This window comes from Chlorocebus sabaeus, chromosome 2, assembly GCF_047675955.1.
Source record: "Chlorocebus sabaeus isolate Y175 chromosome 2, mChlSab1.0.hap1, whole genome shotgun sequence".
In the NCBI taxonomy this organism is placed as follows: Eukaryota; Metazoa; Chordata; class Mammalia; order Primates; family Cercopithecidae; genus Chlorocebus; species Chlorocebus sabaeus.
This window is the reverse complement of record NC_132905.1, coordinates 37,462,978-37,484,476: the sequence shown is the minus strand read 5'-3', so window position 1 is coordinate 37,484,476 and position 21,499 is coordinate 37,462,978. Positions and strand designations below refer to the sequence as shown.

The 21,499-nt window shown below is 41.5% G+C and overlaps 1 protein-coding gene across 2 annotated transcripts; it reads left to right on the top strand.

The window, feature by feature from the left end:
- The first annotated feature begins 12,828 nt into the window (after positions 1–12,828).
- DEFB121 (defensin beta 121) lies at positions 12,829–20,745 on the top strand. 2 transcript variants are annotated; one of them, XM_037982920.2, is made up of 2 exons: positions 12,829–13,055; positions 20,529–20,745. In XM_037982920.2, the coding sequence occupies exons 1-2, from the start codon at positions 13,034–13,036 to the stop codon at positions 20,699–20,701; spliced, it is 195 nt and encodes a 64-aa protein (XP_037838848.2). In that variant the 5' UTR covers positions 12,829–13,033; the 3' UTR covers positions 20,702–20,745. The 2 variants fall into 2 exon arrangements, with proteins under 2 accessions (XP_037838848.2, XP_037838847.1); XM_037982919.2 differs by lacking the exon at positions 12,829–13,055 and adding an exon at positions 19,293–19,518.
- The last annotated feature ends 754 nt before the right edge of the window (positions 20,746–21,499 follow it).

Sequence of the window (21,499 nt, the reverse complement as noted above, 5' to 3'; positions counted from 1 at the left end):
CTGTCCTAGAGCGAACTGTACCCGTGGGCAGCTAATGGCACGTGTGAGTGACACAATTCCCAGCTGATTAGAGGCAGCAGAGAGTCCTGAGCTCGCCTCCATTTCCTGCCACTTCACCAGAGCTGAGACTACTCTGTGGGCTACTTGAAGTCATGAAGCCTTTTTTGGTAACTTTGGCTGTGCTGCTGCTCTTCTTCCAAGTCACTGCAGGTAACCTAGACCTCTTCAGGGGAGGGTCTGGGAGTAGACAGTGAGTCTTGGTCAGGGCACACCAGGGCCTGGGAGGATGGGCTGACAGGGAGTAATGTGAAATATTAATTGTCTGGAGGAAGAGGAAAGAGTCTTCAGATCCTGGTTTAGAACATGACTTACCATTTTCAAGTTCTGTGATGCCCCCAGCAATCTACTTGCCTATGGTGCCTATGAGTTTCAGTTTATTCCTTTCTCAATTTAAAGTAATAAATTAGGTTGAGGGATCAACATTGAAGACCCTGAAATTTTGATGTAAAACAAATGTAGCTTTTTAACTTTTCTGTAATTCGTTTGAATGTTTCCCATCCTGCTGGTAGAAAAAGTGAGAGTTAGGGCACAGGGATGTACGCAACTTCAGAAGACAATTGTATTCATCTTTTTTGATTTAAAAGAGCCTCTCAGATTAGCTCATTCTGCTTTAAAATGTTCAGTCTTTCAGCATTTCTACTTTCATCCTGCCCCCTTCTTCTTCTCAGGATGGCAGCTGGATTTAGGGGATAGTGGACATGTCATTGCTTAAATAACTCGTTCGTTCAGTAAATATTGTTGAGTGGATTCCGTGTGCCAGGCACAGGTGCTGGAGATAGAGCAATGAATCAACCAACCAACCAACAAACCAAACAAACAAACAAACAAAATCTCCATCTTCTTGGAGCTTATGATTCTATTGGAGGAGGGAATGAGCAGGGTAAGCAGGGGATAGCAAGTATCAGGGGATGTGAGTTTGGAGCTTAAAAAGGGGTATTAAGGAAATGCCTCACTGAGAAGGTGACATTCAAATGAAGATTCGAAGGAAGTGAGGGGTGAACCGTACAGATATGTTGGGAAGAACCTTCATTCATAAGCTGAATTCCTTATCAAAGAGGCATTTTCCCTCATCTATTTGGTTACCTCGGGGTTTAGAGAGTTCAGAGAGGAAGGCAGGATAAATGCTTGAGTTTATCTTTGCTTAATCAGTTTGAGAGATAATGAATTAGTTTTCTATCAGCCTCTGAGGTTGAGCCATTAGGTTTTCTTAAATATTATTTATTTTGAACTGATGATTCTAAGCAATGAGTTCAATCTATTACAATTATTATCGCTATAGAAGTACAAATTGTCCTAATCTTGGCCAATAAGAGTCTCTTTAATTTGGCTCCTTAGTCTTTTAGATATATCCCTATCAGTCTTTGATGGCTTTCTTGGTATCTGGTACTACAGAATGTTTCAAGATCATCTTGTAATTTACTGCCCAATAACTGGAATCCACCATATCTCCAAGAAGTCCTGTTTTTTAAAAAAAAGTTTACGGGGAGATAGTATTTTAAGATTACAACATGGGTACTAGGGATACTAATTTCTACTAGTTAGTCATTGTTTCTAAACTTTCTTAGTGACCAGAGCTGGAAAAATTTCAGTCTATTTATCTATCTGTCAATCATCTATTTATTTTATCTATTTAAATATAAAATACTTGTGAGTTCATATTGGCATTTTCAATTCAAATTCAGAACTCAAATTCAGAATCAACTTTTATATACATCAGTATTTTCTTTTCTATACTGAGAATTCTGGTTCTCAAGGTCACAGGGGATGATAGAATTAGAATATCCCATGATTACTCATTTGATTGATCTCTCATTACATATACAATAGTCTTAGTAAAATAATATCAATCCTACCATAATGTCATGATTACCCAAACTAGTTAAGATGTCTGCATATGCTGTCACCATTATTCTCTCATTTTTATGTTGTACTGTATTTATATTGTCAGAACATATAGCCATTACGTACTTCACTCCCTCTTTTAAAATCCTCATTTTGGTTCTACAAGTATCTTTATATTTAATATTTAGTTCTGTATCAATGCTCCTCTCATTTGCTTGTCTACAGCTCTTTTTCTAGTAGATTCTTTAGAAAGGGTTCATGGGTTTCACTGGATATTTCCTGAGTTTCAATATGGTGATAGACTATAACACCACCCTAGATATCTAGAGGGAATGCCTCCTTCTTCTACAGCCCCCTTCTTCTGTCTGGCCCTCTGTTAGTCTTCTCAATCCAGGACCCATGTCCGCTCATAACTGATATCAGGTCCTTTCTTTTTTCTTTTTGCAGTAGGCAGCATTGAAAAATGTTGGAATTATCATGGCTCCTGCCGTGACGAATGCCTGAAGAACGAAAAGGTCTATGTTTTCTGCATGAGTGGTAAATTGTGCTGTTTGCGGCCCAAGGACCAACCACATTTACCATAGCGTACAAAGAATTAGTGCTTTAAAGTCTGAGGCTACAAAAATGAAGATAAACTTGCCCTGACTCTGATGTCAGTAGATTCCTGAGCTTTATTAAAACATCTTTGGCTGACTTCTATGTTTGTCTCTTAGTATACCTAATCAAGCTCAAGCAGAAAATGTGTGGGTAAAGTTGTATAGACATGAGAGGAAACTGGACCTACTATGTGCTAGGTATTTTGGATACTTTCCTTTTTATTTATTTATTTTTGTTTTAGTGATGGAGTCTCAGTCTGTCACCCAGGCTGGAGTGTAGTAGCATGATCATGAATCACAGCAGTCTTGAACTCCTGGGCTCAAGCAGTCCTCCTGACTCAGCCTCCGGAGTAGCTGGGACTAATGCCTGGCTAATTTTGTTTTCTTTGTAGAGATGAAGTCTTGCTTTGTTGCCCACACTGGTCTCAAACTTCTGGCCTCAACCTTTCCTCCTGCCTCCGTCTCCCGAAGAGCTGGGATTATAGGCGGGAGCCACCACACGCAGAGCTTTTCCTTTTTTATGAAAAAGGAAATCTCATCTATTCCTTAATTTTTTAAGTGGTTTTATTGAGGTATAACTGATAAATAAAAATTATGTATATTTAAGGTATGCAACATGATGATTTGATATGCAAATACATTGTGAAATGATTACCACAGTCAAGTTAATTAATGCATCCATCACCTCACATGGTTACCAATTTTTTTTTTTTTTTTACAGTGTGTTGAAACACTTAAGATCTACTGTCTTAGTAACTCTCAAGTATACTGTATAGTATTGTTAACTGTAGTCACTGGTGTGGTTTGGACGTTTTTGTTCCCTCCAAAATTCATGTTGAAACACAATGCCCAATGCAACAGTATTAAGAGGTATGATCTTTAGGAGGTGATTGGGTCAGGAGGGCTCCACCCTCATGAAAGGGATTCGGTGAGCTTATAAAAGGGCTTGACAGAAGGAGTTTGCCCCTTTTCACCCCGTGTGTCCCTTTCCCCATGTGAGGACGCAGCGTTCCTACCCTCTGGGAGATACTGCAACAAGGAACCATCTTGGAACCAGAGAAACTGGGCCCTCACGAGCCATGATCTTGGGCTTCCCAGTTTCCAGAATTGTGAGAGATAAATTTCTCTTCTTTATAAGTCATTCAGCCTCAGGTATTTTGCTACAGCAGCACAAATGATCCCAGACAATCACCATGCGTAACAGTTGATCTCCAGCACTTACTCATCTTATAACAGAAAGTTTGTATCCTTTGACTAACATCTCCCCATTTCCCACATCTCTCAGCCCCTGGAAACCATCATTTTATTATCTGTGTCTGCAAATTCAACGTTTTTAGATTCTACATATAAGTGAGATCATGCATTATTTGTCATTTGGTAATTGGCTTATTTCCCTTAAGATAATGTCCTCTAGGTTCATCTGTGTTATCATAAATGGCAGGATTTTCTTCTTTTTTTTATGGCTGAATAATACTTCATTGTATAATATACTATATTTTCTTTATCCATCCATCCATAAACAGGCATTTAGGTTGATTCCGTATCTTGGCTAGTATGAATAATACTGCAATGAGCGTGGGAGTGCAGGTATCCCTTCAACATACTGAATTCATTTCCTTTGGATATCTACCCATGTATTTGTCTGTTCTCACTGTGCTATAAAGAAATACCTGAGACTCGGTAATTTATAAACAAAAGAGGTTTAATTGACTCACAGTTCTGCATGGCCGGAGAGGCCTCAGGAAGCTTACAATCACAGCAGAAGGTGAAGGGGAAGCAAGGCACATCTTCCATGGCAGCAGTTAAGAGAGAGGTCACCAGGGGGACTGCCAAACACTTTCAAAAACCATCAGATCTTGTGCGAACTCACTCATCATCACGAGAACAGCATGGGGGAAACTGCCCCCACAATCCAGTCACCTCCCACCAAGTCCTTCCCTTGACATGTAGGGATTACAATTCAAGATGAGATTTGGGTGGCGACACAGAGTCAAACCATATCAACCCAGGATTCATATAGTAATTATATTTTTATTTTTTTGAGGAACTTTCATACGGTTTTCCTTAATGGCTGCACTAATTTACATTCCTACCAATAGTATGCCAGTGTTCTTTTTTCTTCATATCCTCACCAACACTTGTTATCTTTCATCTTTTTGATAATAGCCATTCTAACAGGTGTAAAATGATATCCTGTGGCTTTAATTTGCATTTCCCTGATGATTTGTGATGTTGATGATTTTTTTCATATACTTGTGGGACATTCATATGTCTTCTTTTAAGAAATGTCTATTCAGGTCCTTTGCCTATTTTAAAATCAAGTTATTTATTTTCTAATTATTGAGTTATATGAGTTTCCTTATATATTTTGGATATTAACGTCTTATCAGATGTTTGAATTGCAAATATTTTCTTCCATTCGGTAGGTTGTCTCCTCACTCTGTTGATTTCCTTGGCTGTGCAGAAGCTTTTTAGTTTGATGTAATCCCATTTGTCTGTTTTTTCCTTTGTTGCTTGTGCTGTTGGGATCATATCCAAAATATCATTGCTCAGACGAATGTCATGGAGATTTTTCTCCTTGTTTTCTTCCAGTAGTTTCACTGTTTCAGGTCTTATGTTTAAGTCTTAAATCCATTTTGAGTTGATTTTTGTATATGGTGTGAGATAAGGGTCTAACTTCATTCTTCTGCATGTGGATATCCAGTTGTTGCAACATCATTTATTGAAGAGATATCCTTTCCCTTTTGTGTGTTCTTGGCACCATTGTTGAAAATCAATGGACTGTAAATGCATGGATTTATCTCTGGACTCTCTATTCAGTCCCATTGGTCTGTGTGTCTGTTTTTATGCCAGTACCATGCTGTTTTTATTACTATCCTGCAACTTTACTAAATTCCTTATTTTTTGATGTTATTGTAAGTGGGATTGCTTTTAAATATCTTTTTGTTATTTTTTTTGAGACGGAGTTTCGCTCATCACCCAGGCTGGAATGCCTGGTGATGGCTCACTGCAACCTCCACCTCCCAAGTTCAAGTGGTTCTCCTGCCTCAGCCTCCCAAGTAGCTGGGATTACAGGCTCCCGCCACCATGCCCCGCTAATTATTTTGCATTATTATTATTATTTTTTTTTAGTAGAGACAGGGTTTCACCATGTTGTTCAGGCTGGTCTCAAACTCCTGACCTCAGGTGATCCAAAGTGCTGGGATTACAGGCGTGAGCCACCATGCCTGGCCTGTTTTTAAATATCTTTTTAAGATAGTTCATTATTCATTGAATCCTTTCAATCAATCCAATAAGTAGTTATTGCCATCACTTTTATTTATGAATGGGGAAACCAAGGGTCAGATTGGTGAAGTAATTTACCTAACGCTATGATACTCATATAACTAACAAGAGGAGGTACTGGAATTAAATACTAGTATACACGACCCAAAGGAGAGGGTAGAAGATATAAGCTTGCAAATAACTCCTTGCTCCTAGACCATTGCTAATATAAATGGAAATGTCTATTGTATTTATTTGAATTTCTTAAATGAAAATCTGGGAGTGGATAGTGTTACAAAGGGGTCTTAGGTTGGGCACGGTGGCTCACGTCTGTAATCCCAGCACTTTGGGAGGCTGAGGCGGGCAGATCACGAGGTCAGGAGATTGAGACCATCCTGGCTAACACAGTGAAACCCCGTCTCTACTAAAAAAAAAAAAAATACAAAAAATTAGCCAGGCGTAGTGGCGGGTGCCTGTAGTCCCATCTACTTGGGAGGCTGAGGCAGGAGAATGGTGCAAACCTGGAAGGCAGAGGTTGCAGTGAGCCAAGATTGTGCCACTGCACTCCAGCCTGGGTAACAGAGCGAGACTCCGTCTCAAAACAAAAACAAAAACAAAGGGGTCTTAATTTCTGGGATTGTTACAAAAGTTGAGCAGTTAAGCAGGAAAATTAACTTTATCCACAGGTCTAATTCTTACTCCATTGCTTTCTCTCTGTATTTGTTATTTTAATTTTCATATTTAGTTTAAATGTTTATCAAAACCATACATCCACATAGTTTTAAAAATTGACTTTGAATAAGAGACTATAATAGTATATAATAGTATTACATAAGACTATAATAAAATATAGGAGTCATCTGTCTCCTTTTCCTCATTTCTTGCTTTTCAAAAAACTACTTTCACATCTTTTGTTTTTTTCCTTTGGATTTCACTTCCATCTCTTCCGTCATTATTTACTAATATATGGTTACTTCTTAATTTTTTAGTTTTAGGCACTTTCCATTGGATTTCTGCTATGGAAAATGAGGATTTAGCTGTCTGCCATCTGCTCTGAATATGTTCAGAACCTTTAGGTATTTTATCAATTTTGTCTTCCTGGAGACTTTTCTCCTTGGGCATTCAGACCTGCTTTACTCTGAACTGGTTGATGTTACACCTGGTGACCTGATGTTATCCTGGATCTCTATTTGTATCATCCTGTGGATTCTTTTAGGCTTTCTCCTGATATCAATGCCTTGCTTTTTGGATCCTAGATCTTTCTTGATTTACTCTTATTTGGACAGAGCACCTCCTGAGAGCTTCCTGAAAATGTCTGACTTCAATGTACTATCCTTATACTTGGTTAGTGGTTTGGTTGGTCACTCCAAATTGGAAATTATTTTACTTTAGACTTTCGAAGGCATTGCCTCATTGTCTTTTCCAATATCTAGTGTTACCCATGCTGGGCAAATTCTTAGGAAGGAATTCAAGAGTGAGCGGTGGTAGAAGAAACCAGTTTTATGGAGGCGGTGGCAGTGTTACAGCTCCGTGTGGGCTCCTGCAGAACAGGGCTACCCCACAGGCAGTGTGTTGAGAGTAGCAGCTCAGGGGCACCTCTGCAGTCATATTTATATCCATTTTTAATTCCATGCAAATTAAGGGATGGGTTATCTAGGAATTTTAAGAAAAGGGGTGGTAACTTCCAGGTGTTGCCATGGCAGTGGTAAACTGTCATGACATTGGTGGGTGAGTCTTATGAAAAGGTGCTTTTGGTGCCTCTTCCCTGTTTCAGCCAGTCTTCTATCTAGAGTTGAGTCCTGCCTCCTACCTCTTTACTGTGGAGAAATCCGAAGCCATTAGGGTTCTTCTCTTTGTTTGTGGCCTGTTATTTCTCTCTGAAAGCTCTTAAGGTCTTCTCTCTAGGGTTTTGACGTTTCATATTGATGTGCCTAAATTTATTATTTTCCTTTTTTTGAAACGGAGTTTTGCTCTTGTTGCCCAGGCTGTAGTGCAATGGCATGATCTCGGCTCACTGCAACCTCCTTCTCTGGGATTTAAGCAATTCTCCTGCCTCAGCCTCCCGAGTAGCTGGGATTACAGGCGCCTGCCACCACGCCTGGCTAATTTTTGTATTTTTAGTAGAGACGGGGTTTCACCATGATGGCCAGGCTGGTCTTGAACTCCTGACCTCAGGTGATCGGCCCGCCTCAGCCTCCCAAAGTGCTGGGATTACAAGCGTGAGTCACCGCGCCTGGCTGTTGTGCCTAAATTTCATGTAGGATTACTGAAATCAATTTTTCTGAGCACTCGGTGAGCCCCGTCAATCTGCAAACTCATGTCTTTCAATTTTAGGACAATCTTCCTTTACTTATTTCTTTCATAATTTCCTGGTCTTTGTTTTTCCTGTTCCCTATTTGTGGTCTGCTTATTTTTCAAATGTTGGACTCCTTGATTGATTCACTGGTTTTCTTATATTTTCTCTACTGCTTTTATTTTATCTCTGTCATTTTATTATAATTTCTGGAAATTTCATCTGTGTACTTTTAATTTCTAAGTTTTTATCATTACTCATTTTTCTTCTTTCTTTATTTTTGAGAGAGTCTGGCTGTGCTGTCCAGGCTGGAGTACAAGGGTGTGACCTTGGCTCACTGCAACCTCTACCTCCCGGGTTCAAGCAATTCTTCTGCCTCAGCATCCCGAGTACCTGAGATTACAGGCATGCACCACCACGCCTGGCTAATTTTTATATTGTTAGTACAGATAGGGTTTCACCATGTTGCCCAGGCTGGTCTTGAACTCCTGACCTTAAGTGATCTGCCTGCTTTGGTCTCCCAAAGTGCTGGGATTACAAGTGTGAGCCACTGCACCCGGCCTCCTTCTTTCTTTTCTAATGTGAAGGCAGGCCTATATACACAAGCTACTGGGCCTTATCCTTCTTAAAACACCCCCTTTCAGGTTTTTGCTTGAGATTAGTCTCCCTGCTTTAAGAAAGGGAGCGGATTCAGATAAACAGAGTATACTGAGAGGCCTCACCAGTATAAGAGAATATGCTGCTCTACTTTGTAGTGAGAAGAAACTTGGATAATGAGCCTAGAAAAAAAAAAGACCATATAAGACCATGACAGCTGTCTTCAAGCATTTGACATGGAATTGTTTTTGGACTTATTCTCTAGAACTGTTAAAGGTCAGAATTAGGAATAGTAGGTAATTACAGATGTTACAGAAAGGTAAATTCTGGCTTAATTGATATAATCTCCTAAAAATTAGAGGGGTCCAGTGATGGAATGCATTATCTTGACATGTATTGATTTTTCCATTGCTGGAAGAACTTTAAGAGAGAAGGCAAGGATTGTTTAGAGGGTGTTCTTGCTTTTCATACATATCAGATGCAACAACTTCTAAGGTCTGAATTCTGAGACTCTATGCTCAAAATCTTAAAAAATGGCTCTGTATTTCCAAAACCAAGGTTTTTCAAATAAATTTTTAAAGGAGAAAACTTTTCAAAACCAAAAACTTAGATGAAACTCAATGTATCAAACAGATAAAAATGGAGCTGCTCAGTTTAAAGCGGGAAGAATGCTGGGCGCAGTGGTTCATGCCTGTAATAGGCCTTTGGGAGGCCGAAGTGGGTGAATCAGTTGAGGTCAGGTGTTTGAGACCAGCCTGGCTAACACGGTGGAACCCCGGCTCTACTAAAAATATAAAAATTAACTGGGCATGGTGGCGCACACCTGTAGTCCCAGATACTTGGGATGCCGAGGCAGGAGAATTGCTTGAACGCCGGAGGTGGAGGTTGCAGTGAGCCGAGATCGTGCTCCCAAAGTGCTGGGATAACAGTTGTGAGCTACTGCACCTGGCCTCCAGAACTTATTCATCTTGTTTAACAGAAACTTTCCGCTCATTGATTAGTAATTCCTAATTTCCCCCACTCCCCAGCTCCTAACAATCATCATGCCACTCTTTAGACTCTGTCTAAAAACATACAAACAAACAAAAAAGTGGGAAGAAGGGTGCAGGTCTCTGCCTTTTCAACCTCCCTCAGTTCCCTGATTTTGACCTGAGAACCAAGTCTAAGTATTTTACATTTGCATTCAAAGAGTATAAAAATCTTATTTCTATGCAATGTTCCCACATTATATGGTACAGGAGCTGGCAGCTGCAGGAAGGCAGTATCTTCATTATTTCCAGATGGCTTGCAAGTGTTCCTGCCACCACTCCTCAGTTCACACTGCTCCCTTGCCTGGAGTACTCTTTTACACCCTCTCCTTCTGCACCATTTCTCTGAAACCTATTCTCCTTCAAGCCTTGGGGAAGGAGAAGGTCCTTCACGAACCCCTCCCTGAATGCCCTGGCCCTTGGGTGGTTGTTCCCATGCTCTGTTCTACTGTAATATATATATATATATTTTTATTTTGATTAGACATAGCCCACTTTGCAGTATTTTTATGTATATGGCCATTCTGCCTGACCACTGTGATGATGTATTTGGTAGTCATTAAGACTGTTCATTGCGAAACTGTTCATCGTGAAACTCTGTCTCTAATAAAAATAGAAAAATTAGCCAGGCATGGTGGCTGGTGCCTGTGATCCCACCTACTTAGGAGGCTGAGGCATGAGAATTGCTTGAACCTGGGAGGCGGAGGTTACAGTGGGCTGAGATCGTACCACTGCACTCCAGCCTGGGGGATAGAGCGAGATTCTGTCTCCAAGAAAAAAAAAAAAAAAACAAAAAAAAAACCAGACTGTTCTTCAAATATTCTGGCTTTCTGAGTTTTTCAAATATTCTGGCTTTTTGAGTTTTTCAAAGACTTTGTTTTATTGTAGTAAGAACACGTAACCTGTTGAGATCTGTTTTAACATTTTTTTTGTGTTCATTATTATTGACTCTAGGTACAATGTAATACAGCAGATTTCTAAAACTTTAAACATTTAAAAAAATTTTTCGATTCAGGGTCTCACTCTGTCACCCAGGCTGCAGTACAGTGGCACAATCACTGCAGCCTCCACTTTTTAGGCTCAGGAGATCCTCTCCCATCTCAGCACCACCTCCCCACTGTCCCTGAGTAGCTGGGACTACAAATGCATGCCACCATGCCCAGCTAATTTTTTATTTTTAATAGAAACAAGGTCTTGCTATGTTGCTTAGGCTGGTTTGAACTCCTGGCCTCAAGGGATCCTCCTGTCTCAACCTCCCAAAGTGCTGGGATTACAGGTATGAGCTACTGCACCTGGGCTCTAGAACTTATTCATCTTGTTTAACAGAAACTTTCTGCTCATTGATTAGGAATTCCTCATTTCCCTCACTTCCCAGCTCCTAACAATCATCATGCCACTCTTTGTTGATGTAAGTTTGACTGTTTTAGACATCTCATGTAACTGGAATAATGCAGCATTTGTCTTTCCGTGACTGGTTTATTTCACTTAGTATGATGCCCTCAAGGCTCATTCATGTCATCACATATTGCAGAATTCCCTTATTTTTAAAGGCCAAATAGTATTCTGCTGTGTGTATACACCACATTTTTTAAAATCCATTCATTTGTTAATGGACATTTAGCTTGCTTCCATATCTTGGCTACGGTCAATAATGCCAATGAACGTGGGTATGCAGATATCTCTTTGAGATACTGATTCAGTTTATTTGGATATATATCCAGAAAGGGAATGGCTGGGTCATATAGTAGTTCTATCTTTCTTTCTTTTTTTTCTTTTTTTTGAGGTGGAGTTTCGTTCTTGTTGCCCAGGCTGGAGGGCAGTGGGTGATCTCAGCTCACTGCAACCTCCGTCTCCCAGGTTCAAGCAATTCTCCTGCCTCAGCCTCATGAGTTGCTGGGATTACAGGCATGTGCCACCACGGCCGGCTAATTTTGTATTTTTAGTAGAGGCGGAGTTTCTCCATGTTGGTCAGGCTGGTCTCGAACTCCTGACCTCAGGTGATCTGCCTGCCTCAGCCTCCCAAAGTGTTGGAATTACAGGCGTGAGCCACCACACCCGGCTTATCTTTCATTTTTTGAAGATCCTCCATACCATTTTCCATAGTGGCCACATCATTTTACATTCCCACCCAACGTGTGTAAGGGTTCCATTTTCTCCACAGCCTTGCCCACAATTGTCTTTTGTTGTTTAGATAATTCTGGCTTTCTGCATTCTAAGCCCATTGTAGGATTGTACTTTTGGCCCCCTTGTGGTTGGATGGAGCCATGTGACTGTTGTAGCCAGCGAGTTATGAAGTGGTTACATTTTACTTCCAAGGCCAGGGCATATACTGGCCAGTTGAAGACTCTCTAGAGCTCTCTTTTCCTCTGCCATGGTGATCAGCACCAAATGAGTGGCTACTCAGTCAGCCTGGGTTCCACACTCAGATACGGGGCAGTGTCTCCAGACAGCCTTCAGTGGATATGCAGCATGTATGGGGAATGGACAAACAGACCTTTGTTCTTAGAAGCTACCAAGATTCTTCTTTTTTTGGTTACTGCGGCATACCCTAGTTTATCCTAACAGAGCTGGCTGTTAAGAGGTCAGGATCCTTACTGCTTCGAATTCCTGGTGCTCAGGAGAGTGCTCTGTATGTAATAGGTTCTTAATCAAGATTTGATTTATTTAGAAAACACTTATTGTGTATGCTTTTGAGGGATCTGAAGCTCATTTAAAAATACTTGTTTTCCATTTTCCTCAATAAGTGGTAGGCATGTTAGGGACAGAAACCCTCTTGAACATTTCTGGCCTCACCTCCCAGCACCTTAGTCCTTAGTCCACAGGAAACTTAAAATGGCCTGGGTAGATTTGGATGTGGAGTAGTTGAAGGCCCTCGAGGAGAGATGAGAAGCTGATCTGACATGAAGGCAGCAGTAGTTGGTTACTGGACAAGAAGACAAATGAACGATTGAGGGAAACAGCAGCTTCTGGAAAGGTTTGGCAACAGTAAAGATAAGAGGCCAGTGAAGAGATCCTTGGAGGAACAAAGAGAGCTGAGAAAAGGGATAAGCTTGGAAACATGTTCTGATAAAAAGCCAGGCGTTTCCTCTGTTATCTTTCACCAGTGTCTGAACAGAGTTACATCGTATACACTCTGGACACAAAGGAGAGCTGTCCTTGAGCCTCGACTCTGGGTGAGCCCTCTGGGTCTTAGACTTGAGATGCAAAGTTTTGAAATTTTCAAATTTGAAAATCACAGTGAGCAGAGAGATTTCTGGTGCTCTGCCAATCCTAATGTCCCTTCTATTGAACGTTGACTGTGTTGACAATGAAAAGCCAGTAAAGCTTCAAGGAGGAAAGAGGTCAATAGCCAAATGTTTCAAGAAATCAAGGAAGGTGAGAATTCATAGTAAATAACAATAACCACCAGTTATCAGAGGCTTTCGTCTATGCTAGGCACTATTCCGTGAGCTTTACAAGTATCACCTAATTTAATCTTCACAGCAAACCTCTGCTGTCAGTAGTATCATCTCTATACTAGAGATAATTAAACTGAAGAGACATTAACTTGTTCAAAGTCACATGGCTAATATGTGGCAAAGAGAGGATTTGAACCCAGATTTGTCTGGCTCCAAAGCTTGTGTTCTTTCCACTTCCCCACATTACTCCTAGTGATAGATTGTCAAACATCATTTCAAATAAATCAAAGAAAAAAGCCCAACATATCCATTACCATTGCTAGTTACACATAGCACCAGGAGCCAGAGAGTTGGAATATAATAGAACCCCAGAAAATCCCCAAGCCTTATCTGGGCCTGAAGTTTCATCTTCTTTGCCCACTACCCTCCAACGCTTCCTACCCCTAAAGATTACAAAGAAGTGATATGTAGATATATTTCCTTTCCCTGCTGTAGTGCTGGGAGCAAGGAACTAACCAGAAGTGGATGGAAGAAATCTGATAAGGGAGTAGAAGGATGCTGGGCAAACTCTTCAGTTAGGGTCACTTATGACTTATGGGTCAAAGCAAGAGTCAATGGCCAGGCAGGGAACAGGTTCAGAGTTTTCTGAATTTCAGATACCACCCTATCCTCTACTAAGCCAGAGATGGCAGTGGTACCCACTTGAGGCTCAAGAAGAGGGGAATGATGTTGAATTAAGGACCACAGCACTGCAGAAACCTAATTAAAGGGGTTGAGTACACTGAGCTGGACTCAGGTCCAGGTTACTGCATGCACCTTTAGTATGTGGACTCCAGGCTCCCGGACACTTCACAGCAGCATCCACTCATCAATACCAACCTTTTTCTGCTGAGTATCTTCTACCTTTCTTCATCCTCAGACAATTTTCTAATGGACCGTTTGCAGATTCATTTGTAGTTCTGTAATCTTTGGAAAACACGTCTCTCCTCAGATCTTTATTGCTTTCTTATTTTTTTGCTCTGCGTTCATACATTTTTTTTTTCTTTTCTTTTTTTACTGGAAGGCATTCACCCCATCTATTGAGAGCATATGATATGACTTCATGTGTGGCAACAAAGAAAACTGAAAATTTGCAGATATCAGTAAGGGAGGTTGTTCCACAGTTTTCTATCCTTTATAATGGTTTATCTCTATTAGATAATGAATAAGATGATGTTTAGCCAATCAGATTATTTCCTTGGAGAGCTTGGAATGGTAGTCTTGGCAACATGGTTGGATATCAGTAGAAGTGAAGATGTGGAATCTTAAGCAGAATCTAAGAATGGTGGACACTCCAGAACTGTAGATGTGTATAGTTCAACTGTGGGGGAGTCCTCTCTAGCGCGCAAAGCAATCAAGGCATTTTGTCTCACAGTCTTTTGTGACAGATAGGAAAAGGGTCTTTTATGAGAGTCTTCTCTACTGCTGAAAACTACTATTAATTCTGATAAATCATGCACATAATGGATTCAGGTCATCCTTTTATTAGGCAGCCTTATTCTGCTTATCAGTGTTCGCAAGAACAAACTTGAGGGCTATGATGGAGTTCTTTAAAGAAAGGGAAGTAGATCTCAAAACCATTCAGTGTAGGTGAAACTCTGTGCCACTGGGGGTTCCTTGGGTATATAAAGAAAGTACCTTCTGGACTAAGACTTCTGTAAAGATGGTGCTCCCATGAGTTGCTCTCTCTCTCTCGTTTTTCAAGGCTCTCAGCCCAGTATCCTACCCTTCAAACCAGAAACAATCCCCTTTCTCAAGAGTGGAGGAAGTTGTGCCTTTTGCTTGAATAGCATCTCAGGTTTCCTCTCCGCAGCCCCTTCTGGAAGGAGAGGAAATGGGTTCCAGTCCAGGGGGCTGATTCCTTAGTAATGATATTTATAAGCAAGCCCCTTGTCAATATAGCACTTTATTTTAGTCCTCTGTTACAGAGGGCTATGTATTTATGGCAGATTAATCATAGTCGGCCATATACAAAGCCCTTATCTTATTTTGTTTTACTGATTTATTAACTTTTATCCCCATAATCAACTCCTATCCATCTCTCACATAGGCAACTCCTACGATGTTTAATTTAACTCCTATGATGTGTCTTGTCACCCAGGTAGTGAGCATAGCATATAATAGGTAGTTTTTCAGCCCTTGCCTCCCTCCCTCTCTCCTGAATCTAGTAGTCCCCAGGGTCTATTGTTCCCATCTTTATGTTCACATGTACCCAAGGTTTGTCTCCCACTTGTAAGTGAGAGCATGTGGTATTTGGTTTTCTGTTTCTGCATCAGTTGTCTTAGGATAATGACCTCTAGCTGCATCCATGTTGCTGCAAAGGATGTGATTTCATTCTTTTTGATGGCTGCATAGTATTCCATGGTATATGTGTACCACATTAAATGTGTATATATTTTAAGTGGTTTTATGTTATTTATCTGATTCTGTTGCTTATTTTAAAAACTAGCATGGGTTTTTTTTTTTTTAAAGTCAACTTTTTTGAGGTGTGATTTATATAAAATATAATGTGTCAATTTTGATGAGTTTTGACATCTGCATATAGAACATTTTCATCACCCTGAAAGTTCCCTCATGCCCCATCTCAGTCAATGCCCACTTCCTCCCACCAGCCCCAGGCAACTACTGATCTGTTTTTTTGTCACTGTAGATTACATTTGTGTTTTCTAGAGTTTCATGTGAATAAGCTTGTTCAGTATGTTCTTTTTTGGTCTAGCTTTTTTCACTCAGGTTAATGCTTTTTAAAAAATGTTTATTATTATTTTTATTTTTATTTTTTTGAGACAGAGTTTCACTCTTGTTGTCTAAGCTGGAGTGCAGTGGCACGATCTTGGCTCAGGCTCACTGCAACCTCTGCCTCCTGGGTTCAAGCAATTCTCCTGCCTCAGTATACTGAGTAGCTGGGATTACAGGTGCCCGCCACCACGCCCGGCCAATTTTTGTATTTTTAGTAGAGACAGGGTTTCACCATGTTGACCAGGCTGATCTCGAACTCCTGACCTTAGGTGATCCACCCACCTCGGCCTCTCAAAGTGCTGGGATTACAGGTGTGTGCCACCGCGCCCAGCCTGCTCTTTAGGTTCATGCATATGTTGCATAGCAGTGGTTAATTCTTTGTTGCTGAATAGTATTCTATTACATGAAGATACCAGAATGTGTCTGTTTACTAATTAATGGACTTTTGGGTTGTTTTCACTGGTGGTCAATAAAGTTGCTATGACAATTCAAATTTTGGCGTGGATGTTTATCTTTGATAAATATGTAGGAGTAGAGTTGTTTGGTTGTGTGATAAGTGTATGTTTAACTTTAAAAGAAACTGTTAAACTATTTTTCCAAAGTGAAGATACCAACAAAATCAGCAATAATTTTGTTTAATTTTTTTTTTTTTAACAATTTTTTTTTTAAATAAAGGAGGGGTCTTGCTATGTCATCCAAGCTGGTCTCAAACTCCTGGCCTCAAGTGATCTGTTTGCCTTGGTACATTTTTTTTTTTTTTTGAGACAGAGTTTCACTCTTATTGTCCAGGCTGGAGTGCAGTGGCATGATCTCAGCTCACTGCAACCTCCGCCTCTCAGGTTCAAGCGATTCTCCCGCCTCAGTCTCCCGAGTTGCTGGGATTACAGTCGCTCACCACCACATCTGGTTAATTAGTAGAGATGAGGTTTCACCATGTTGGCCAGGCTGGTCTCGAATTCCTGACCTCAGGTAATTCACCGTCTCAGCCTCCTAAAGTGCTGGAATTATAGGCATGAGCCACCATGCCCAGCCAGTACATTTTTATATAGTTGAAAACAATCAAGTTTCATTTAGAGATGTGAAAATTATACAGAATTTAAACTTGAGTGTCTATAAATAAGTTTATTTGGAATACAGCCACACTCATTTGCTTATATATTGTCTGTGGGTACTTTTGTCCGATAACTGTAGGGTTGAGTAGTTGTGATAGCTGCGGCCTGCAAATCCTAAAATATTTACCATCTGGGCTTTACAGAAAAAGCCTGGTGACCTCTGGTCCAGAGCATTAATTTTTCTTCAGACAACAAGAAAATTTATCTTGTCTTTTTTTTTGTTTTCGGAGACAGAGTCTCTGTCGCCCTGGCTGGAGTGTGGTGGTGCAATTTTAGCTTATTGTAACTTCGACCTCCTGGGCTCAAATGATTTTCTTGCCTCAGCCTCCCTAGTAGGTAGGACTACAGCTTTGCCTCACCGTGCCCGGTTATTTAAAACTTTTTTTTTTTTTTTTTGGTAGAGATGGAGTCTCATTATGTTGCTGAGGCTGGTTTCAGATTCTTGGCTTCAAGCAATCCTCCCACCTTAGCCTCCCGAATTGTAGAGATTACAGGCAGGAGCCTCTGCTCCTGGCTTGGTGTTTTCTTCCATGTTAGAAAGAAGATATTCCTCTTTTTGGTTTGTCTTTGCTTCTGTCCATTTTGAAATGATAGACCTAGGCCAGGTGCGGTGGCTCATGCCTGTAATCCCAGCACTTTGGGAGGCCGAGGTGGGTGGATCACCTGAGGTCAGGAGTTCGACACCAGCCATGGCCAACATGGTGAAACCTCGTCTCTACTAAAAATACAAAAAATGAGCTGGGTGTGGTGGCGCGTGTCTGTAGTCCTAGCTACTCGGGGAGCTGAGGCAGGAGGATTGCTTGAACTCGGGGGGCAGAGGTTGCAATGAGCTGAGATGGTGCCACAGCACTCCAGCCTGGGCAACACAGCGAGACTCTGTCTTTAAAAAAAAAAAAAAAAGAAGAAGAAAGATAGATCTTACCATTATTGTCCTAAAAAGCACTTGACTCTTTCCTGATCTATCTGCTGGCCTTATGTATAAGTTAGCCATTACTATGCAATATTCCACTCCCAACCTCAGTGGCTTAAAACAGCACTCCTTTATATTTGGCTAGATTGCCTTGCTGAGGCTGGAGTGACTGGGACAGCTGTATTTCTCACTGTAGATCTGTGAGTCACCTGGAGTAGCTCCGCCCCACATATATCTCATCCTCCTTGGACCACTGGGCCGTGTTCTTCTCATAGTGATGGCAGAGGCACAGAAGGACAAATGAAAACATTCATCATCTCTTAAAACGTAGGCTCACAGCTGGCACACTGTCACTTCTGCCCACATATCACTAGCCAAAGAAAAGCACATGCCAAGGCCAAAGCGAAGGGACAACAAAATAGAGTTCTTCTAGGATGAGACCTTGACAAACGTGTGAATTCAGGTAGGGGTGAAGAAGGGCCAAGATTGCAATCCACCATTTCTTTCTTTCTTTTTTGAGACAGAGTCTCGCTCTGTCGCCCAGGCTGGAGTGCAGTGGCGCGATCTCAGTTCACTGCAACCTCCGCCTCCCGGATTCAAGCTATTCTCCTGCCTCAGCCTCCCGAGTAGCTGGGACTACAGTGGCCTGCCACCACACCTGGCTAATTTTTTGTATTTTTTTGTAGAGAGCCAGGATGGTCTCGATCTTCTGACCTTGTGATCCGTCCACCTCGGCCTCCCAAAATTCTGGGGCAATCTACCATTTCTTTTAAGAAAGACCAAGCTGGGCATGATGGTTCATGCCTTTAATCCTAGCACTTTGTGAGGCCAGGGCAGGAGAATTGCTTGAGACAAGGAGTTCGAGGTTCCAGTGAGCTATGATTGTGCCACTGCACTCCAGCCTGGGTGACAGAACAAGACTCTGTCTCAAAAAAAATAAATAAATAAAAATAAAAAAGACCACAACAATGATAAATGGCTTTTCTTTTGCTACCTATGAGGGTGTTACTTGTTCCTATTAAACATGTACTGTTAAAAGTAAGGGCTATGGCTTTCCTGCTCATTCCACTCCATGAATTCTGACATTCTGGTTTCCAGTGCTGATGGCCATGCAGCTATTAAGGTATTTTCCCCTGCTCTGCCCTTCATTTGGTATTATAAGGAATCATCATCATATGGGACATCCTAAGATGCCCTTGTTGCTGGGAAGAAGCCAAGGCACACAGAAGTATCACTCCTTTTTTGTCTTACCTCTTTTTTTCTCATTAATGAAAAACAAGTTAGTGATGAAACTATTTTCCCCCTTCTTGCTTCTCCAGCTGTACTATAAAATTCTTCAAAGGCAAGGCTGTATCTTCTCTTTGTTAACCTCCCTTCCGCTCTCCCAGCCTCCTCAGTCAGTGTGGTTGATATTTTCCTTGCCTACTTGTCTGATCTCAATGACTGTTCCTGTTCTGCTTCGCTGATCTTGGCTCTGCCATGCTCCTCAGGGCAATAAATACCAGTCTGGACTGCCCAGAATGGAGTCCTCTGTCTGTTTTACCAGTTGAGAAGCCTCCTATCCCTCCCTGATCACTCGTCATTCATGAAACTCCTTCTTCTGCTTTTGACTGTTACCCTGCTCCTGGCCCAGGTCACCCCAGGTAAACAGGATCTCCAGAAGGGGATGGGAGTCAGGGAACCCGATGCATGTTCAGAGAACTCTGGGGGCTCTGACAGGTTGGGCTGGGAGAAAGGCCTGGTAGAGCTCACTGAGGCCTTTAGGTAGTCCCTCTAGTCACGGGGAAGTTTGAGTTCTCTGGTACTAAATGATCTTCCCAGTGCCCAGTACTTGACCACTCCAACCTTATCTCTGGTTAGCTCTGGAAAATCTGAACATGATGACCTGAGGAGGGGATAGAGTGTAAAGAGAGAGACTTGGGTATGGAGTATAGAGAAAATGGGGACTTTTTCAAAAACCTTTCTTGAAAGGATTTGAATTTCGATCTGTTGTTGCCTCTAGGAAAATGGTTCTCAAATTTCTGATTGTTTGAGGATTCTGATTCCACTTTTTTATGCAACCTCAAATTATCTGGGTTGCCCTAGGTTGTAGGTTCCCCAGAGTAGCTGTTCCTAATTCCCTTAACTGGTTGGGGCCAGAGAAAAGTCCCAGGATGTTGTGAAGAAGGCAGTATGATGTTCTTAGGAGTTTTACAGGTGCCCTAGAAGCCTTACAGATGTTCAAATGAGTTTATTTAATATTCCTGTCACCTTTCATTGATATGGTCAGAGGGGATACCGAAGAACAACGAGAAAAGGTGGCTAATTGCTACTGGGCACCTGGGTACATTATAATATGGGGGAGATAAAACCCTTGGGAGAGGGGTCCTCTTCCCCCTCCCACGGAGCTGGCCAAGTGGGGGAAGCTACCCAGTAGGTCCCATGCCACTGAGTTGGGGGAACTCTGGGGGTTCTAAGAGGGGCATGAGTGAAGGAAGAAAGTGTAGTGGTCTATAATCTCCCTTAAGCTTAGGGGATCCTGTGTAAGAGTTTCTTCCCTCACAGACTTCCTCATTTCCCTTCTACTCCTCTACTGGGCTTTAGCCCCTCCCTTTCCCACCTTTCTGCTTTCTTTCAAAACTGACCCTGTTCTCTTCTTCCCTTTTGTTTTCAGTCATGAAATGTTGGGGTAAGTCAGGCAGGTGCAGAACAACATGTAAAAAAACTGAAGTATACTATATATTATGCAAAACTGAGGCTAAGTGCTGTGTGGATCCCAAGTATGTACCTGTAAAATCAAAATTAACAGACACAAATACAAGCCTGGAATCAACTTCTGCAGTCTGACACCTCTCTTCCAACCTTGAGCTTCAACATCATGGGATCCTGCATCATGGGATCCTAGGAAGAACAGACTGGACCAGTAGGTGGTAATAATCTAAACCTTGCAAATAGCTCCTAGTCTGCTGACCCATAGCTGGTCCCAGAGGGTATGAATTAAAGAATATTCATTATATCTACCTGATTCCTGTTTTCTTCTAGACCAGCACTGCCAATAGAACATTCTGCCATGATGGAAATATTTCCTATCTGTATTGTTCAATATGGTAGCTACTAGCCACATGTGGCTACTGAGCACTTGAAATGTGCCCAGTGTGAATGTGGACCTGAAGTTTTAATTTGATTCAATCTAGCTTTAAATTTATATAGCTAAATGTCGCTAGTAGTGATTGTATTGTACAGCAATGGCTTTAGAGTCTAGGCTGAGGCAGGCTGTGGGTCCCAATCTATGCGTGTTTCAGGAGAGTCCAGGAGGCAAGCAAGAGTCTATGATGAACACAAGAACCCATTCTTGGCCCATGGATTCTCTCTACTCCCACACCAAAGGCTGTAACTTTCCCTTGATCATGCCTGCAGTTCTGCCCCTCAGGGGCTCTAGGGCAATGCCTCTTGTGAGTCTTCCTCATGGTGGAGAGTGCTGGTATCAGGCCATCTGTGGATCCTTGCTCCATCTCTTTGCATTCCCTCTAGTTGTGGCCATGGGACATTAAACTGGCTAATCATTTTCCAGGACTGATCCTGAACTGAGACAACAGGAATTTTACAACACGCAGCCCCATGATCCCAAGTATCCCCAACTCTTGC

What these genes read in the sequence shown, in the direction of transcription:
- DEFB121 (XM_037982919.2), top strand. Translation starts at nt 19,461, where the DNA reads ATGAAACTCCTTCTTCTGCTTTTGACTGTTACCCTGCTCCTGGCCCAG. An exon ending in CCTGGCCCAGGTCACCCCAG is followed by an intron (nt 19,519 to 20,528) that starts GTAAACAGGATC and finishes TTTTGTTTTCAG; the next exon opens with TCATGAAATGTTGGGGTAAG.